A 21285-nucleotide genomic window follows, 5' to 3' on the forward strand; every position below is an offset into this window, starting at 1 on the left:
TAGGGGTTCAGGAAACATTTTTGAACCAGACAGGTACTGCCCCACTAGTCTAGCTTAATGTTGTTCCTTCTCTCGTTTTCTGAGATTTAGCATTTTTATCTCTTCAAAGAAAGTAAAACTACTGTGTTGACATATACATAACCCTGAAGATCAGTTTAATTTATTGCCACACAGTTTACGCATATTCAGTTATCAGTATATATGCTGTTAATCTACATGCTAAAGCAGTAAAAAAGTTGTAATACTTAAAGGACTAATTGAGAAGATCAAGGTGCTGATCCAGAATTAGTGAAGTCCCTGATTGAGAATCATGAATGAATGAAATACAAGCACAAACTTAAAAGAAAGTCATAAAGTAAAAAAATATTCACAGAAGACAAAAAATAATTTTAACATCTAACATTGTACATTATGTTGATAATAGCTTATCTGTGTCAGACCTGTAAACCCATGTACCAGTTGTTCCATTGTGTTCTGTAATGCCTTTTCTGTGCATGGGCCACACCATCACTTTGTGTGTGTTCTTCATTTTTTTAAAATAATTAAATCCATGTTCTTTATTTTTTTTCTAACAGAATACTGACCAGGCTGCTGGAAGTCTCAGATGACCCCCAGGTGTTAGCCGTAGCAGCTCATGATGTTGGTGAATACGTGAGGCACTATCCTCGAGGGAAGCGGTAGGAAGTCAATATTTGATGTTCAGTCTCACTCAGCACTCATTAATAATTACTTTGGGACTTGGGGAGTAGGCAAATGTTATCCTGTTGCAGGCAAATACTTATTATGTCATGTACTTTGTTAATTGCAGGAATACAATAGACTAGTGAATAGTTTTTCTTAGAACATAATAATGTTAAAAGGCCTTGCATGGCTTTCCACAGGGGTCACAGTGTTGAGAGGGGCACAGAGAAGCATGTGTCTTTGAAATTAATCATCTTGTGAATGTCATACTCTACCATGTTGAAGAGCTGTGAAGAATGCTAGCATTGCCGTGGCAACTGGCCCCGCATATTTGCTGGTTGCCATGGATTTGAAATCAGACAGTGGCCTGTATCACCCGAGGCATTTTAAGGCCACTCCTGTCTCAGATGGTTCAGCTTTATTTAAGGTCTACCTGGACTAAGCTCAGTGCACTGGTATTGTGTTTGCTAGGAGCCTCTCTGTGCCTCGTCGCTGGTCCCTGTGTTCCGGAGCTCGTGTTTCTCAAGTTTTGACTTCACCTTTCAGATTTTCCTCGGTACCTTCCTACTGTGTTTATTCCTGACTATGAACCTCGCTTTATTTCTGACTTTGACCTTGGACTGTGTTTTCCTTCCTCTGTACTTTGCTCATCATTTCCCTTGCTGGCACCCTCTGCTGCTTCTTACATTATCTTGCCTAGATTTGACCACTTTGCTTCTTTACTCCTGCACCTGGGTTTACCTCTCGCACACCACACCACTGATTTACTCTATCGGGAGTAATGAACATTAAAGTAAATTCATGAAATACGTACCTGGTACCTATTTGCAAATCTAATAGCTTTGAAGTCATTAGGTAGGTGGGTTAGTCAGTTATATGGTAATATTGCTTATTAACAACAGCTAACAGATTCATGGAAGGGCACATAAAATTCCAATCATGTAATCCAGATTTTGAATTAAATGTTGTATAAAGATAACCCATTGATGAAAGATTCAGCACAATGCAATTTGACGTTGAAGAGGTTATGGAAGATTGTAAGTTTATAAGAAGTGAAAAATGTCAAAACTGCTCTAACACAAAATAAAAAGAAATGCTAAATAGTATAGGCTGTTCCGAGATAGCTGATCTGACAGAAGAAATAGCAAGATATAAACATTATTGTAATTATTATATCAAGAACGCTAATGGAAGACCAGGGAGAGAAGATGTGTTCTTAGTACTAAGTCAGCATAATTGCAGAATGGACTTCTGAGATACAACTGAAGGAGCACTACTCCACCTGTATCTCTCTCAAGCACTTGTTAATAACAGAATTAAGTAGAGAATATGTTTTTTCTTAGTAGTGTTATTGGTTAGAACACAGACAAGAACTTATTTTAAGGTCATGGAGCGATATTCAGGCTAGGAAGAGTATTTAGGTTGTGTTTAACCAAGTGTTTATGTGGACTGAAAAGCATGGTAAGTAGACTGCAGAGTGCCCAGTGAATATTGTTAACTTTGCTGCAGAATGAAAACCATATGAAGACAAACACATGTTTAATACTAGTTAAACACAGGTTTAATATGTATTTACTATATCCTATTTATTTGCAGCTGCATCTCTCATATTAATGTATATTAAATATTGAAGGAGTCCTATAAATTGACATTTTGAGAATGTACCCATACCCAAAACATGACCAGTCCTCGCTCTGTACAACTACAGGTCACACCCCTTTCACTCTGCCCTTACCAGAGCTTACCTATGCAGGGGTTTTGGTGCATTTGTCCTTATGGCCAGGCTTTACTCTTTCAGCTAAGGGGCCAATGCCAAATCTGTGTCTAAGGCAGCTGTCCAAGTAAACAACTTAACATTGTGTGGCATTATGGAACATCAGATTAATAGTAGATGGAATGCAGTCAGCTGACGATCCCCATTGTCCTAAAGCAGGTTCTTGTCTTGACTTTGAAGGAAAAAGTACCCTCAGTGTTGTGTTTTTGGTGCAATGGAAGATATTTAAATCTATTAAAACATTTCTCAATACCAGCATCTACTTATGATTTTTCTCATCTTTAAATAAAATTGAATTGTCATTTTTTTTTGTGCTTTATACCCACTGTTGAAGAAACATGTAGAGAGAAATATGTTCATTCTAATGTAAAATAGTATTTAACTTTTAGATTAACAAATGTTTTTTTTCAGAATATTATTCAGAAATAATGTTCTAATAGACTGGTATTACAAAAGGTTTATATTTAGCACAAGTCACAGAGCAAAAATTACAGTTTATTAAAAAAAAATAAGTTAAGACTACTTAATAATAAGTTAGAATATATACAGTAGGAAAATACTGAAGAAACATTGTTTGCATGTCCTGTAAGTATAGATTCACTCTAAGAGTAGCTGAATAGAGCGAAAAATCAGGGGAGTAAAAGATTAGTTAAAGCCGGATGGTCTAATTATAGAATGGTCTGGAGACATTTAACTTTTAAGGAACTCCTCCTGTTGTTAAAAAGAGGATAAGGTTAACAGAGACTCCTTCTCATATTAAAAGCTGATTTCTAGGAACAAGCAAGATATCTAAACTTTCTAAAGTAAAACAGGCTAGGTTAAAATAACTTAAACAACCCAGCTCTGGATCAATTTGTTCATTAGCTTGGCCCGCTGCCACAACTGTATCTGAGAGAAATTAGGAAGAACTGTACATGCAAACCTCTGACACTCAATTTTTCTCAGCTTGACTCCAACATCGTAGCTTCCTTGTGGGGAGAGTTAAAGTCCACTGACTCTGGTCCCTGGAGTCACTTTTGAACAGCATATCGAGGTATAGATGTATGACAACTAGTTGTGGAATCAATGTAGAATTCCAGCTGGAGTCACCTAATGACATACAGCAGGACTGACCTGTAAGTGGCAAACCTACACTTCAGGCACATTTATGGATTCAGCCACTTTGAAGTCCCTTTATTTTTTAGTCAAAACTAAGAGTTTTGGTGGAGTACTCTGATGGCATTTTGAAGTACCTTGCCAGTACCACAAAAATATATTTTGTACAATACTGGGAATAAAAGTACAGTAACTCCCACACTGAACAAAGCAAAAAGCAAAAAGGTAAAAAAGTGCAATGCTTTCACTTTGTATTTAAGACAAACTAATAATTGTCTTTAGTGTAAGCCAAATATTTCCATCATTTTTTTAAATTAAGGTGTGGTATGCTTGGCATTATAGCTTTTTCCCTTAATTTATCTACTGTTACTTTCCATATTTACAAAATGGAGTGTTTTTAACATACACATTTGCATAAGGAAGGTGTAGTACAGTGATTAGCATTCTTGCCTCACTGCACTGGGGCCCTGGGTTCAGTTGCGTACCTGGGTGGCTATCTGTGTGAAATTTGTGTGTTCTCCCTATGTTTTTTTGGGTTGTACTGACAGGTTAATTGGCTTCTTGCAAAATTGTCCCTGGTATGTATGAGTGTATTTGTGTCTGTGTGTACCCTGCAATGGACTGGCGTCCCAACCAGATTGTATCCTGCCTTTTGTTTGTTGCTTGCTACAACCCTGAATCGGATGAAGCAGTTAAAAAAATGGATGGATGGACATTTGCTTAAGACTGAATTTCTGTTTTATTTTGCTTTTTGAACAGAAAAAAGGTTTACAGATAATTGATCAATTTAGTGGTATTTCTGAAGGAGATATATTATAGTTGCATAGTTGCAGGAAAAACATATTCTTTTCTTAGATAAAATACTGGTCTTGTTTGAAACAGCCAGAAGTCGTTTTATGAATACATATAATTAAAGAGCAGCTGTTGTTAATTCCTATTCCATTGTAGATGCCATGTGTTATGTTTGTATATACTGTAGTTAATTGAATTTTGTTACAAAAAAGGGGGGTTTAAGAAAACAGAGATTACAGAGTGGGATAATTAATAATTAAAATGCTCATAACCCCCCCCCCCCCCCCCACCTCCCAATTAAATGGATATGCCCAGAATATACACAAGTGATTGGTATAGTTAGAGGCAGCTGAGTACTTTGTTCTCTGCCACAGCTCTGGCAAAAGAGTAATAAATCAGAGTCAGCCTGGAATAAACAAACATTTATTAACAAGGACATTAACACAAAATAAACAGCATCCAACACAACATACTATATACAAGTTATTCTATTTACAGACCTTTGTCATGGCCCACCATGACGTCAAGATTGTCGTCTAGTATCCAGAATCCTATATGATGATGCTAACCAGAGAGAGAAGCCTGCATCCTAAATAAAACACTATAAAACCCAGAGCCAAGTCTCTTTTCCTATAAATCCGGATGCTCCAAAGTGAATGGGACCCTAACTCCTTATTCTAAAAATACATCACTAACCAAGAGAGAATGTTTTTAACCTGGGGATTCTTTTAAAAGGAAATCAGAGTTTCCAAAAAATATTAGAATGGCAAGCTTGCTTGACATGTACTTCTCTCGAATCCGGACTTTTAGGTTGATCTGAACGAAGACCTCTCATCTGGCATGCGTCTTCTTCTCTGTCTCTTTCCTTCTTGTTCTTCTTCTTTTGGTGTCCCCCACCTCCTGCTTCTGCCTACCCATCTTTATCCTTCACTGATGAAGACCCAGAATGATGTAACAGATTCATTTCAATGTATTGTCTCTGAGGCCGCCTACAGCTCTGCAGACACCTTTCTTTTATACTGTGTTTCTAGATCGTGATGGCACTTCAATAGCCACTTCAACAGCTGTGAGAATATGTCATTCAAAAATAGTCCAGTGTGAACAGAAGCAATTGACAAGTTTTTTTTTCCTATCCCAAAGACTTTTCCCAGCAAGTTTGTACTTGTGAATTTGTCTGTATGTGGTATTTTAGAAGACACACTGATCATTTTTTCCCAAAATTGTCTCATATTGCCAGCTTATTACATCGTGTGACCACACCTGTTAACACACAGGCAAAAAGTCAGTGATGGCTTGTCTTAACCTACCTCTTAACTGTATTTCCATGTTCTAAACTGAAAATGTTCATACAAATATAAAATGCATCCCACTACATCATAATTCGTACAAATACAATCTGTACTGTACATTAATTGACAGAGCAACATGAACCATATTTTGACTAGTAGTAAAGCTTCCAACACTTTATGAGTAGTTTAGGTATTGGCTTCATTGTTATCCATCATTCCTGGACATAAAAAAATGAGCTTGTGTTGGTGCCAATTATTTTCTTGGGAGACACAACAACTCTGGATTTGTTGACCATAAGGGCAGCCATCCCGGATAAGGTGAAAGCATGAAAATAGCTGTCAATCATAGCCGTCACCAATATTATCAAAACCTAAAGGTATAAATCAGTGCTTAATTGCACGATCAGTATCTTTGCTCCTTCGCTGTTCTTTCAAAACTTTATAATTACTTAAAATACTTCTTTAATTGTTTGTATTGCTATATTTCAGTCATACATATTCAGTATTGTCTGGGAGACAATATCTCTGCTGCCCAATATGCTGCTGAAAGCATTGACTGTGGCAAAAGCCTTGTGTCAACTGGTATGTTGTTAGACTAATTGAAGGTGTTTGTTCCTATTAGTAAGTGTGAAACAGTCTGCTGTGTAGGTCAATAAACAATCTAATGTGTTGATTCTTTTAAAGCCATAGACATTTTTTAACTAATGCATTTGCAATCATTCAAGATATGTTGATTTTTTAAAAACAGTTTTTGTATCTTTTACATTATATTCTATTTTTTAAAATAAAAAGCTTCTTCTCATTGCATGTGTTTCTGTTTCAGGTGAATTTGTTTTTTCCTAGGAATTATAGTTACAGTTAACTCACTGTAAACTGTATGAACAAAATTAAGATTAGATATATAATAAGAAGAACAATATAGTAGGTTTAATCATGTCAGTCCTTCTTTTAAATAGGCTTACATTCTTCCAAGTCTTGTACAGTACTTTATGTTCCTAGTATTTCATTTTGCACTTTATTTATTTCTCTCCTGCAATCAGTCAGTGTCTGTGAGGTTGCATAGTGTAGGGATCTGATTCATAATTCAAGATTAGTTTTTTTTTATAATCTCTGCAAATACTATGAAGGGAAACAAAATAATTTTCCTTTCTGTTGACTGAAGGACTAGTATGTAGAACAAAATGCAGTTATAGCTAAAAAGGCAGTAGTTCCTTTGTTAAATCCAAAAGATGCTTTTTGGAACAGTTTTTCAGTTATGTCTATTCCTTCACATGGAAATTGTTCTGTAGGATTTTTATACTTAAAGGTGCCACTGTTCTAATACAATTGTTTCTGAGCACATTTGTTTTGTTTGAATTGCAGGTCATGTAGTGTGTGTGTAGACGGATAGTAATTAATTAGATGTAATTAACCTAGAAGTATCTATTTCTGAGGGAACATTTCATTCTTTTGTACGTTTTGAAAGCGAGTTGTGTTGCTTTAATTTTTTTGCATGATACTTTGTCTTCTGGCCATCAAAGCTTACACTTAAAACGTAAAAGTTTTTTTCTTCCAGACCTTAACAGACTGCCACATAAATCTTTCATCTGACAGAGGTATTTGCTTTGATGCATTATCTGTGTAATCCAGGATGAAATATGTGTATTGGGATCTTCTGATTTTTGTTGTTGTTGTATTTACTGTTTTTTATCTTTAGGGTTTTAAGGTTTATCTTTCAGGGCTGAAAAAACATGTAATCCAGAAATGTAGGATTCAACATATTTACTGGTCTATTTCTTTAATGTTTTAGAGTTTAGTTTTGAGGACATAAAAATGTTAATTTTTATGGTCAGTTACTTCCTGATTCATTCTTGACCATTTTTCAGAGACTTCTTGTTTAATGAAAGATTTGTTCAGGCCACTAGTTGCTTTTTCTCAGAGAGTAACGAAACCAACATACTGTCATCTTATTTTCGCATATAGTGCATTTCCATACCATTTAACATAGTCTCTAAAACCTTCAATATGATTAATTTGAAAGGGTCCTTATCTGAATGTGGCAGCTTGAGGGCTGTAATCAGCTGAGCTGAAACTGTTGATTCAAGTACAGCGTTAGGACTGTGGGATTGATTTGACAGGGGGAATCAGACCTTTCCAGCTACTTGTCTCTTTTAAAAGACCAGGTAGGATGTGCAGGATTTTAAGTTTGCATCATGTTGTATTTGTTTTTGTTTTTTTGTGTTTTATGGCTGTTTATTTGTTTTTCTGCATATTTAGATTAGTATTTCTGCTTGTCTAGGGGGCAAACTAACTGGAAATCTAAGATGTGTGCATGGGAAGCAGTGTCTTTCCCAGTAGGGAAGGATTGTGTGTATGCTTTGATGACACTAACTCATGGGGGTGCTGCTCACTAGTTCACTTGTTCTTGTGTATTACCAAGAAGTGTTTTACATTCCTCTTCTGTAGTGACGTCACTATACTACCCTACACACAGACCACAGTGAATCAGACGAAGTACAAACATTGCACAAGTTAATATAAAACAAGAATCATGGTAATAGGTGCTGTTGTGATTATGTGGGTGTTCAACTAAGCCACAGTTGATGTTCACACATAACCTCACAGCTTGTTGACCTTTTGGAAATTACTGATCTACATCAAGACCTGAGGATCCAAGAGCAATTTTATAGCTCTGAAATCTGCATTGATTATTTTCTCATCAGACAGCTGGGCCTGCCTTTTTTTGCTAAGAATAAATGCTTTTACGTTGGAGTGGCAAGGCAATGGAACACATTTATGCTCTCTTGAGTAGAAACAAGGTAAAACAGTGTTGAAAGGAAGAAAATCATTGTCCAAGGAAAAAAAGATAGAAGAAGGATGTCCGCTCTGATGTGTTTGTATTTTCTCCATTTTTAGTGCAGGTGAATGAAAAGAGGCAAGGCTGATGCATTAGCTTTCTAAATTTTATATTTCAACATACTTTATGAATGTACAGTAGTTAAAATGAAATATAATTTATACTGTACAGTAAATGTAGGACAGTGTCTTGGGTAAAACGGTATAAAAATAATGTGTTACTCTATTGTACTGATAGGATAAATTATTCTACAGTGATATTTTTACTTTGTCATGACTGAAAATTTTAAAATCATAGTGACTCATGAAAGGGTTGGGAAAACTGGAGCTCCTGAGTGGCTCCAGTGATAAACGTGCTCTCTAGCACTTTGTAATCCAACAGGTTGTAGGTTCAAGCCTGGTCTTGTCACAAGCTAACTGTGTTTGGGATGCCCCTTGTGGTGGTACAGTGCCAGAGGCTATGCACTGCCAGAGGCAAGAATGGGATTAGGTGGCCAGGACTCTTTCAAGGCTTGTTTTAACTGTCTAGTACATTGCTGTGTACCTTGTATTATATCAGAAGATGGATGGTTTGAATGTAATGTGGTTCAGAAGTACCTGTCTGCACTTCCTCTTTTTCCCCATCTGGGTGCAGATGTTATAGACATACTGTATAAAGACATAATTTCATTGTGGGTTTGAAATTCTGAATTTAAAGAAAGCTGTGAAGATATAATCATGTTTTCTGTAATACTATGTTCATCTCAATGTTCAGTATTTCTGGATGTTTGAGAGTGATACTGATACTTACACTCATTAAACTCAGCTAAAACTACATTTCTGACACAAATTTTAGAACGATGTTCATACAATTTCAAAGTATGATGAAGAATGCTGCATAACCGATTGATTTTTACACAATTTTCTTAATATGTTATTTGAGTTTTTCTTACCTTCCTTATTATGAAGCCTTGAGAAATTACCACAAAAGCCTCTAATATGTACGCCATGAATCAACATCCCATTTTAAAAATCTTAATAAATGTAGACTTAGAATTTATGCATTAAAACATTGTGGCGGGGCCGGTTATTGTACAAATGAACAAGCCATCTACCCCCATCTATGCTTTTACATGAACGACCAGTCAGGAAATAACAAATTGCAGATTCTTAATTGCCTGCTCAGTTTGAAAAATTATTTTCTCGTTCATGCTGGATCATTTGGTCTAGACAACTTCATTGATCATGTCAGAGCACAAGTGGGCATAAAAGGATGGACATTCTGATATATAATGATATACTGAGAGTCTGCTAGTGCAGAATTGTGTTTTGTATTCAAAAGGCTATGAATTAGTCTGTGAATTATTTTCTCTTCATTATTTGAAAAAGATAATTTAACCTTCTGTAAGCCACTCTACTTAAAACATTTGTTTTCCATTAAAAAACAAGAACTCATTTTTTTAGATTATATGATTGGGATTTGGATGTTCTTTAACATTGGCAACATCGGTTTAAATGTCTTTTTAATAAGTGAATTTAGATCAATTTTTAAAAGATAGTATACCTCATTTTCTTTACAGAAGAACTTTTTTTAGACGTGAAGAAAGTATCCAGTGATCTTTAATATATAAAAAGCACAAGTTACAAGGTTGCCTCAGAATCATTGCCGATTTTATACAATGGATACTAATCTCAAATGTTCAGGAGAGACCTTAAAGACAAATGGAGATGTTTTTAATCATTTTTTTTTAAACCTAACCTACTATCTGTGTTTCTCAAGAGGGGATAAGGATATTCAGGGATAATATTAATTGAAATCCTCCTAGGAGAGCACATTCAAGCAGACATTCAGAATACTTAATTCTTCATAATAATAAATAATATAATGGTAGAAAAACATGCTTCAGGGCAAGTTGTCTTCAGAGATTCTCAACTGCATTTTTCTGTAATTGTTGTGAATTGTATTTTATTTTAATTGCTCAGTTCATTCTTCTGACTTTGAAGAAGGATTCATGTTTATATTTTATACTACTACTACTACTACTACTACTACTACTACTACTACTACTACTACTACTACTACTACTAATAATAATAATATTCCTAGACACAATGGTGGCTCAGTGGATAGTGTAGTGCTGTCTTACTGCTCTGGGGCCCTGGATTCAAATCATGGGGTGCTATCTATGTGAAGTTTGTATGCTCTCCCCATCTTCATGTGAAGAACTCCTGTTTCATCTGGAAAAAGTCAGTTCATAATTACTGTTTACAGATAAAATGCAGATATTCATTTGTTTATACAAGTATGTGTGTATTTTATGCCTTATATCTTAAGTCAGATAACAATGAGTAGCAATGACCCTTTATGTTTTGAAAGTCTATTTAATTCCTCAAACATATGGGCCTAGACACAAAATTAATTGTTAGCGTTTCACTACATATCAGTGGAGCCCGCATCATTTCTAATAATTCAAAAGTCAGTTCTGTCAATTACCGGGTGATGAGTGTTCAGAACTTGGAAGAGAGAATAAAAATTAATTGCTGTGATCTATAATTAAAAGGAGTTGATTACAGGGAAGTAACAAAAAAGGGCTTACACTTTTTCCATCAGAAAATACTTTCTGGAAGCTTCAACCACGCTGATGGAATTCTTTCAAAATGCATAGGACCTCCTCTGCCAGGAAAAGTTTATTTTTTTGATGAGTGAAGTGAATGGAGAAATCAGTGAATGCGCCACACTTTGGTCAGTCACATTTGTTCCTCATTAACTATGGTTTTGTTCACTGGGGAGAATATAATTAAGAAATAAGAGTTTGAAAAAACCACAGTTTGCATGTAAAGACTCACCAGTGTCTGCCACTTCTTGAGAAAAATGCAAGAACTCCTCTGTTCTGCAAATTTAAAACTCTGTGTTCATCAAAATGTAGGCATCCCAGATTGCTGTCCATTACATCAGTAGTTAAAGACATTCAGCTAATGACAATAGGCTTTCGAAATGTATTTCTGCTTTGATTCACTGTATTGGAGTGCTCTTGTGGTAGTGGGTGAGTGCCGTTGAGTCGGTGTTGACTCATGGCAATCCCATGGACAGTTCCACCATCACTATACATAGAGTTGTCATGGCAAAATATGGAAGTAGATTGTCAGGCCTTTCTTCCGCGCAGATAATGCGAGTGTTGTTGACGTTGTCACTGATTTGGCCCTCCACCGCCAACACCGCCCCCATACTGCTGCTGCCCAGTATGGGTTGAAGTGCTATTGTACTGTAGGTGATTAGATATAATGTGGTTAGGAGAAACATGGCTGTTGGAGAACAGTGGTGAAGAATACAGCATTAGTGGATAATCAGTGATCTGAAAGACAGGAAAGATGGAAGAGGTAATGGTGTAGCTCTATATGTCCGAAAATATATAACTTAAAAAACATTAGAATGAGATAGTATTAGAAGAAACACCAAATACAGTTTTTAGCTATAATTCAACCCTATACAAGGAAATTAGGGAAAACACGGTATGTGCAACAGAAGAATTGCTTTTCTTGACAGATTTAAAATTTTCTCACTTTGGGAAGAATTTGCATCAGGAGTTTTAGGAGTAGACACAGTGGAAATAATAATAATAATTAATAATAATAATAATTATTATTATTATTATTGGTAGACATGGGTAAAGGCACCTACAGTACTACAGCATTGGTTCCAAAACTTTTACTGCAGCCCTTAGTTCTCAAAGTACGTTGAAAATGTTGGTTCGTTAAACCTAAGATATGTCACAAATATAGAATGAAAAAGACGGATATATATATATATTTATTTTAGTTTTGCAGTACAATTAAGAATATCTGAAAATTAACAGTTTTTATGCTTACCTTAAAGCAATGTCAGTTTGATGAAACAAAATAGTTGTATTTACCTGTGTCTTAAGTGATTTACCTTCTAAAAAAATATGGCATCTCTCGCACCCCCAGGAAGTGAGTTTTACACGCAGAGAGTAGTAGAGGTCAAGAATCCAGGATACAGAGTAAGACATCCCCCCGCTTTTTATATGGGGAGTAAGAAATCTTATAACAAGGAATGAAAAAAGCTTTATTAAAACCCTGTAATTAGAAGAATTAAACACCAATACTTAATATACTTAAGTCAATAAATTAAACATTAGAGATAATTATATTTTTAAAATATTAAAACTGTACTGTATTAATTACACTGAACAGTACCGTACTTCAGTATTTCAACACAAAACACACAGTGAATAATAAAATTAATTTAAAACACTTGGGCGCAATATAACATACAGAAGTTGCCACATGTTCACGAAAGCAAAGTTAGACTGATGTGGAAAACGGCGCTCTGGTGGATGCATTACACCTACTCCACACTGACAGACCTTATCACACTACTTGCTCTCTACGTATGTATTGTTAACTTGTTATGGAACCAATGGGAGGTTTTCAGTTGACGAAAACTGAATTAAAGTAGATTGAATCTTACATAATCCAAGGAGAAGATGTGACTGTAATAATCTGTAACAATCTAGTCCTTTCAAATAATCAAGATGCAGTAAAAACAATGAGGTGAGAGAACCATTAAGGAGCTTTGATCATAATATGGTGCTATTTGAAATCCATTTTGAAATTGTGCATACAGGTGGAGTTCAAAACAAAGGTTGGCAATTTCAGGAAAGTAGACTGAAGAAATGCGAGACAGTTGATAAAGGGATGGAATAGGGTGGATATGATGGGCAAGATCAATAGAGAATGGATGACAACAGTGTAAAGATAATGTGCTTGAGTCACAGAACTGATTCATCCCAAGAGTAAGTAAATCAAATGTTAGAAAACAGTATTTCAAATGATTTAATAAATCAGTTAAGAAAAGAGCAAGTAAACAGAACTTGGCAGAAAAAGCAAAAAGGAACAGGATCCAGTTTAGAAAAAAATAATATATTGAATTAAATACATGGGTAAAAAGGCCAAGAGAGAAATTGAAAGGACCTCTAAATCATATTTTGTCTGCATTACAACACCAACAGAACTATCATGGATGAAGTAATGGACAAACAATATGGTATCTTTAGAACGAAGTTCTATATACTGTATCCATGAGGTTCCTCATAAAAATGTATTCTCAAATTACATGCAGTTGCATTTAAGGTAATACAAGTATTTGGGGTACAATACATGGGGCAGATCCTTAAATTGGGATGACAGTGATAAATTGTGGATTACCATAGGGAACTATATTAGAACCACTGCTCTTCTTGGTCTGTATCAGAAAATCTAGAATGAGGTACAGTATCCTGTTGTATCCTGACACCAAAATAGGGGAATTAGCAAACGCTGTACAAGGAAATTCATGTAGACATAGAGAAAGGCAAGACTTGGCAGACACATGACAAAATGCATTGGATGCAAGGGAACACTTGAAGTTTAATTATATGCTGTCTAATAATTCAAGACTCATATTGGGTAGGGGAATTTCTTCCCAATTACTTACCCAATGTGAGTATTGTAGTCCCACAGCAGAATAAGAGTCAGTAAGTGGCATGCCATCAAGCAGCCAATCTAATATCTCTAAGAAGACCAAAATCTCCAAACTGCTGGGCATTTAGGAGCTTTTCTTGTTGAGAAACCTCAGTAAGGTGGTCTCCACACTCTCCTGGGGCCATTTTCACAGGGCTGTTTTGGATTAACAAAGAGATACCCTCAATCAACTTGTCTACATCCTAAACCAGCTCTTTTCCCTGAGAACGTATATTTCACATCCCAATAACCGGTCTCAATTGCCAAGGTCCAGTCCATCATGATCTGTCCCGCTCACTTTCATACTGACATTACATGCAGGGATAGCCTGGTCTCAAGGGTGGCCAAGTTACTGTCCCAGATGCCTGCACGCAAACACTGCTTCATTGGTGGGTCACAGCAATCCTGTTTCTGGTCAGGTGCTGGTGCTCTTTTTTGAACATTTCTTAAGGTTGTTAGTTTTTTACCCATAACTTTTCCTCAGGCTAGTTTGTTAAAGGAGACGCTGACATTGACAGGGAAGTCCTAGTTTTCCGAATATTCAAGCCTTTCCAGTCCTCTGACACTGATCCTCTTCCTTTATTTACCTGTAGCCACAAAGATAAATATGCTCTTAGTTGTTCTTCGGTAAGAACTGAGGAATTAAAGAGCATAATACATTTTCAAATCGTTTACTTAGGTAGCTGCTTCAGCATGCATAGGATGCAAAGGAAAAGGTAAAGGTATGTTTCCTGATCTTTTTTCCTAAAAAAATCTCCTCCTTTTCCCATCCTTCAGTGCAAACAAACAGTGCTGTTAAACTTGTGTCTTTAACTGGGTTATACATTTCCGTGTTTTCAGGGCATTGTTATAATGCAGTGGGTTGTTGTGCTATTTCAAGCATTGCCTTTTGAAGTTCCTGAGATATGGCAGGGCTACCTTTGGATGTGGTTGAACTTTAGGTAAGCAATAACCTAGGCGATGACTTCATCATGTTCAGATAGTAATCCGTTTATAATATAGAGGAAACCTGGTATTCATTTTAATTTTGGATACATCAGTTATAAGTTTGTCCTAAATGGAAAAGGTTATTGAATGGGCAGTCTAAATTGGTAAAGAGTTTGTGTTCTATCTGCCCAAGTCAGACTTTTACAGCATTCATCAAGCTTTCTGAAGACCTCTTTAGAATCTCTTTTAGAGGTCAGCTGGAAGAGTCCATATTTTTACTAACAAACCAGGTTTCTTCTTTTACTCTGTCAAATCCTGGAGTGCAAATCTGAATATTTGATATAAAAACAAATAAATGTATCTTTAGCCATCGCATAAACCATGCTTAAGGCGTCTTGAGACTCTGTGTTTATACTCTTCACTTTTGTATAATTAATTCACTGAACTGTAGTTCAACCCATTTGCTGTTTACATTAAGTTGTATTTGATGAAAGCTTATGGGGCATTTTTTATGCCTATATCAATTATTTCTGTCTGCTTCATGACTAATAGGTTTTGACAAAAAAGTATTTTGCACACATCTTACTGGGACAGCTGTATAGCTGGAAAAGCTGCGTACGTTACAGTATATAGTAGTCTGTTCAAGATACTCAGATGTTGACTTCAGCTGAGATTTTATTTTCATAGGTATACATTATCAACATTTCTTGTGAGAAGGCGAACCTATTAATGTTACATACTGTAGTGAAACATTTTTCAATATTTTTTACAGAACATTTATATTCTGTTTATTTTGCTGCCAAAATATTTGTCTTGGAAATTTAATTTAAAAAAAAAGTTATTATTCTAATACAGTAATATATACTTAACTAAAGCAACTATGTTCAATATGCAAAAGTTCCTGGTTGATTTATCAGAAATTAATCAGAAATCATGATTTGGGCTATCATTTTAATTTATGAGTGAGACTTTGTCAGTTTATTCAGTGAATTTTTAAAAAAATGTAAAAAATCTTAGTCAATTTTTTAAACATCCCCTGAGAATGTTACATTTTTCCTCATTTCCTCTGTACGCTGTTGTTTTGTGCAAGCTTCCAACATGCACAGCAGTGTATGTCTATTCAGTAGGCACTCAGTGTAAATATCAAGGGGAATTTACAATGCAAAGAATGACCCATAGTTATTGGAGCACACCTGTTCCAAAACCATTTCATGGGATGTGAATTGCATTTTTTTCTGACAAACTTTATTTCAGTTTCTAATGCTTTTTATTTTTATTTCACACTACTGTAGTAGTATTGTGTAGCAGATCTTAAAGTAATCTTTCATTTCTAGCACTGGTTCTAGGTGGGACTAGAGTCACAGTTTTTAACCCACAAGTATAACATTTGTTAATATTGTATAGTACTTTATTAACAAGTGAAAAAAAATATTTCCCTCTGTTTTGTAATAATCATGTCAATGCATAGTAAATTTGAAGAAATATTACGACAGTATTGAGACTAAGTAACACTTAAGTAATTGAGACTAATAAAGTGTGAATATTTCCCTGCTAAAACCAGAAGCATGTTAAGGAAGCACTCTAAAGAACAATTGAGCAAATTCTAATAAGTGCTTTAGTAATGCCATCAAGATTACTGTTATATATGGACTTAATTAAGACACTTAACGCAGTCATTCCCTTTTATTGTAGATAGAACATATCTCCATATAAAATACATAACTAATAATTGCTAAAATAACTAAAGATCAAAGAAAACATTTTCCCAAAATGTAAATGTTAAAATTTGGAAGTCTTCCCTTGTGGCACACTAAACCTCTAGCATATTTTAAATGTTTTCCAACAGTTTATGTGAATCCTTCCAAAGTGACAAATTAAAAATTTTACAGTGTGATGGCCATGTTTATATATTTATGTTTTTAATATGAAAATCAAGATAACTGATTTTGATACACGTGGAGTTACAAATGAACCTAATGTCAAATTTACTCAGACTGTTGAAATAAAAATACAGTGTGAGGAAAACAATAAATAAAAAGTGGCACTTAATATCTTCTGTTTTTATTGTTAGGTAGTAATAGCATTTCAGTATTTTCACTTTTTTTTAATTTGTGACATTTACTCTGTACTCTCCAGTACGTGCAGAATTGAAATTTATATTCTTAACAGTAATCCATACAAAATAAACCAGAATTAACAATGTTATTGAAATACAGATTGGTTATTGAAAAAGTACTTTTCAATTTTACATGTTGTATAATTTTTGTAATGGCGAGGAGTGACTATTTATACCATCATTATTTACATCTCTGAAAATGCTAGGAAGCAAATGCAGCCATGCATGATTTTATGTTAGCTGCCAAATCCAGTTTCATAAGAGTAAGGCATCTTCACAGTCACTTCCAATAGGAATAGAAGCCTATCAGAAAACACTTGTAATGGGCAGTAATTAGTGTTATATGGACAAGTTAAACTTTTGAGCTCCAAAATCGTTTTAAAAGATTCTGCCCTTTAAAATTATATTTCATTGCAATTCCTTAAGTTGACCACCATTATAGTCCTGTCTCTAACATGTACTTCGGCAATTTTCTTTTTGATTTCTCAAAGGAAAGGTTATTATTACAAACGCGATGTAAAGTATTGTTTTTCAGATCTATTTTCCTGGATTGCTGCAAGTAAAAATAGTTTCAAAATCATAGTTGATTAGAACTGATGGCTGTAGCAGATTTATCACGCTGTATTGGATGCCCTCTGCGTTTTCTTTAAATTTTGAGATGTTTTTCATCCTTTCACTACTAGCCTGCTCTGTCAATACAACTGCCAATAATCAGCATGACATCTGTGTGAAGCAGCAGCCATGAAACCTCTCCAGTGACTGCAGAGGTTCCAGGAAGTCACCTGGCTCTCCTCTGTTTTGAAGAGAGGTGCTTGAGAGCAAGGCTCTCTTCACTCGAGTAGGTATTGGAGAAGATAAAATGTCCTAAATTCTCCTTCACTATCAGAGTAAACATTGCCTGTTGAAAATTTTTGATTATATTTTTTGAGGCAGCAGTGAAATGAAAACAAATTATACAAAAACAAGTTACATAAAAAAGAGTTTAAATTACCACATGTGTTTTCTGAGGATTTTTGCCTCAGCCATCTCCATAACTATTTTGTTGGTTTCTATTGTCCATGTTTTACAAACATTTTAGATACTGTATATATTTATATTATTTTGCTTTCTTTCCTGCAGTCTAAACCTAAAGGGGATTTTATTTTTACATTTAATATTGCAAAAACCCTCATAGTGTAGGATTGGATTTTTTCAGTGCAGAAATATTTTGAGAAAAAAGTTGAACCATTATGTAGTTGTTAAATATAGTGTAGAATATATTGAATTCTTTGAAGTCATGTTTTGTGATTAATTAGAATTGAGTTAAGGAAACTAATCTCCTACGAGAACAAAGTACTTTTAAGAAAGCTATTAAATGTATAATGAAATTCACTAAGTGTAATGCAGTCTCTTCATCGTTTCTCATTGGCATGATCTGAATGTTTAAACAGTAAATTAAAAGAAGTGTTTAATAGAGACTGACATAACATTGTCAATGATTTGGGTCTAAAGAGGCTGTAAAGTGCATTTCCTTACTATGAAATAAAGTCAATTAATAATTCTAAATAATTTAATAACCTGAGACATTGTCTTGATTTAGTGTAACGTTAGTCAATGTGGAATTAACCTAAAGGAATATATAGAGAATAATTATGTATTAAAACAATGTGATTTGCCTAATCTGCAATACAAGCATTAGTTCATAAAATCAAAACTTTTCTGAACATAATAGGTCTTGCAGACTGCATCTCATAAATATAGTTGCCCATGACGGATTTTGCGGATGATCTTTTGAGAGGCCTGTTTCTCATCCTCATTTCAAGTGCCTGAAACATTTTGTAATTGTCTCATTGACAGTGGGGACAGTTTTAATTGCTTTGTAGTGAATATTTTATGTTCTATTTAATTTAAATACTTGCGTACTTCATTTGTCTTTAGCTTCATCGACTGCTAGAGAAACGTCATTTTAATTAAAGGTTAACCAGATGGACATCTCTAAGTCCCGACTCCCAGGTCAATCAGAAATACTTCTCTCTGTACTTAATTGCTTACTTTTTGTCTTTCAGAGTGATTGAACAGCTTGGTGGAAAGCAGTTGGTAATGAACCACATGCACCATGAGGATCAACAAGTCCGCTACAACGCGCTTCTAGCTGTGCAGAAGTTGATGGTGCACAACTGGTATGTTCTGCTTAACACATGGCTTTATGCTCGCCCAAGAAAACTATTGAACAGTATTGCAGAACTTTTAAAATTAAGGACAAATCCAACCTGGTGTTGTATACCGTATGTGTTTTTTTAAAAATAAAAATGCGGGAGATTGGTAATGGTCACATTTTAATAGATCTTCTAATCTTGTTGTTGTCAATTTGCTTAAATTATTTTAATTATGTGTGGGTAGCACAGTAGTTAAGTGTTTAGCATTGCTGCCCGAGAGCACTGCGGCACTGGGTTCAATTCCGGAGCTGGAATGATATTTGTGCAGAGTTTGTGTGTTCTCCTCTCGTTCATGTGGGGTTCTTCTGGGTGCTCCAGTTTGCTATCCCAGTCTAAAGACATACTGGTGGGTGAATCAGTTTCTGAGAGAATTGGCCCTGGTGTGCATTTGTGTGTGTTCTGCGATGGACTGGCGTCCCGTCCAGTGCTTTTCCCAGTGCTTGCTGGGATGAATAAGTAAAGCAGTTATTTTCTATTTTGTATTTATTTTGTATGTTGTTGTTTTGGTTCTGGTGTTTTTGCTCTGAAAAGGTCCCTCTTTTGTAATGTTGGATTATACACCACCCCCTACCCCCATGCATCATCATGAATCTGTTAAATGCGAAGGCATACATCTAAGGAACTGAGAAGTACAGTTTCCTATCCTTTTTGATGTGGGAACTGCAGTTCTTTCATTTTTTCAGAGTGTGTTGAAGGGTTGCACATTTTTCACTATATGTGGAAGGGTATCACTGTGCCTCTTTCAGAATGGAGGTACATAAGAGTTTTATCCTTTACTGATAACATAAAGGGCACATCTCAATTTATTAAACTACAAGTAATCTTTATTCATCTTTCATAGCAAGCAAATCCACTATCAGTGACAGAACGATTCTCTAACCCTATAGAATTTCCCTATTCTATATATTTGAGCTTTTGAGCTTTCTTAAAAGCTGTTTTGGTAGATAAACCTCCTTTCACTTGGTGAACTGAAAAATACTAAATTGTTGTCATGGAAACAGCTGTTGTTAAAGGCTTTTGAGGTCAATATATATAAAGACTGGTTTCTCCGTTGCCTGAAGTATAGTGGCAATTCACTTTTATTGAATTGTATTTTATTAAGCCATGTGGAATAAGGCTTAGCCTTGTTGATTTTTTTCCATCATATTACAAATACACATAATAGATATAAGGTTGCTATATGGGAGTCTTATTGTGCTGTGTACAAACTTTAGAGCTGAATTAACAAAAGTGGAAGGAAAGCTTGTTTGAATGCTATTTGCAGTCAAAATAAAGAGCCTTAAAAAAGAACATTGTAAGTCACAAATGCACAAACCACGCTGCAATTGCATTTGTTGAACCACTTGGGATACTGTTTTGTTTGCTATCCTGTCACATTCCACTTGACTTTCAGTAAACTGTCTCATTCCTTCAATGTCTGCTTTTCTGAAGTTGTAAATTTTTGCTTTGAACTCAACCTAAAATATACTTCGGAGGACACAATTTTATCATTACAGATGCATATGGTTCTCTCACCTCTGTTTACCTCACCGTTTAAGGTGCTCTGACAAATTGGATAAATAAGGTATCCTTAATAATTGCTACGGTTTCAGTTTCATAGGAAACATTTTGTATCTTATCCTGTTCTTGTTCAAGCTGGGTATTAAGTCTGAAAATGCCCATGCATGTTGAAGAATGGTCTAGCAAAGTATAACCTATACTACAGCATGACCTTTCTCACTTCATTTCTCAAGATATCAATCCCCTCTTTTTTCACATTTCACCTGTCCCACCCCATCTCCACTTTTCACTCTGCAGGCGGTCCCAGCTTCCTCGTCCTCAAACGGGGGCATGGGGGGGGATTCAAGAGAGATGCAAACACATATTTGGTTTTGTTCATAATATCACCAATCTTAAATCTTTGCTGTTTATTGTCTATATAATGCCAAAGAAAGCTTTTCTCAAACATGGACATGTCCTGTCCTTTGGGTGGCTGCCTGTGTTGAGTTTATATTGTATGTACCACCTGGTCTCCCTCCCACCTCCTTGCTCCTCGTTATGGGTGCGTGTGTGCAGTGTCCCAAACCAGGACATTCTTGGGGC

The 21285-nt window shown here is 35.4% G+C and overlaps 1 protein-coding gene and 1 long non-coding RNA gene across 3 annotated transcripts in view; both read left to right on the top strand.

Annotated features, from left to right (window-relative positions):
• The window catches only part of LOC148655667 (uncharacterized), a 340056-nt gene that overhangs the window by 209808 nt on the left and 108963 nt on the right, over window positions 1-21285 (top strand). The gene's annotated exons all lie outside the window — the stretch shown is intronic.
• Window positions 1-21285, top strand: part of atp6v1h (ATPase H+ transporting V1 subunit H) — a 98476-nt gene that overhangs the window by 68241 nt on the left and 8950 nt on the right. For both annotated transcript variants that reach the window (XM_088642444.1, XM_088642445.1), the window contains 2 exons: window positions 576-677; window positions 19054-19167. In XM_088642444.1, coding sequence (XP_088498570.1) covers window positions 576-677; window positions 19054-19167 — 216 coding nt within the window. The remainder of the gene's footprint in view (window positions 1-575; window positions 678-19053; window positions 19168-21285) is intronic.

This window comes from Lepisosteus platostomus, chromosome 8 (genome assembly GCF_059453375.1).
Source record: "Lepisosteus platostomus isolate fLepPlt1 chromosome 8, fLepPlt1.hap1, whole genome shotgun sequence".
NCBI classification, from domain to species: Eukaryota; Metazoa; Chordata; class Actinopteri; order Semionotiformes; family Lepisosteidae; genus Lepisosteus; species Lepisosteus platostomus.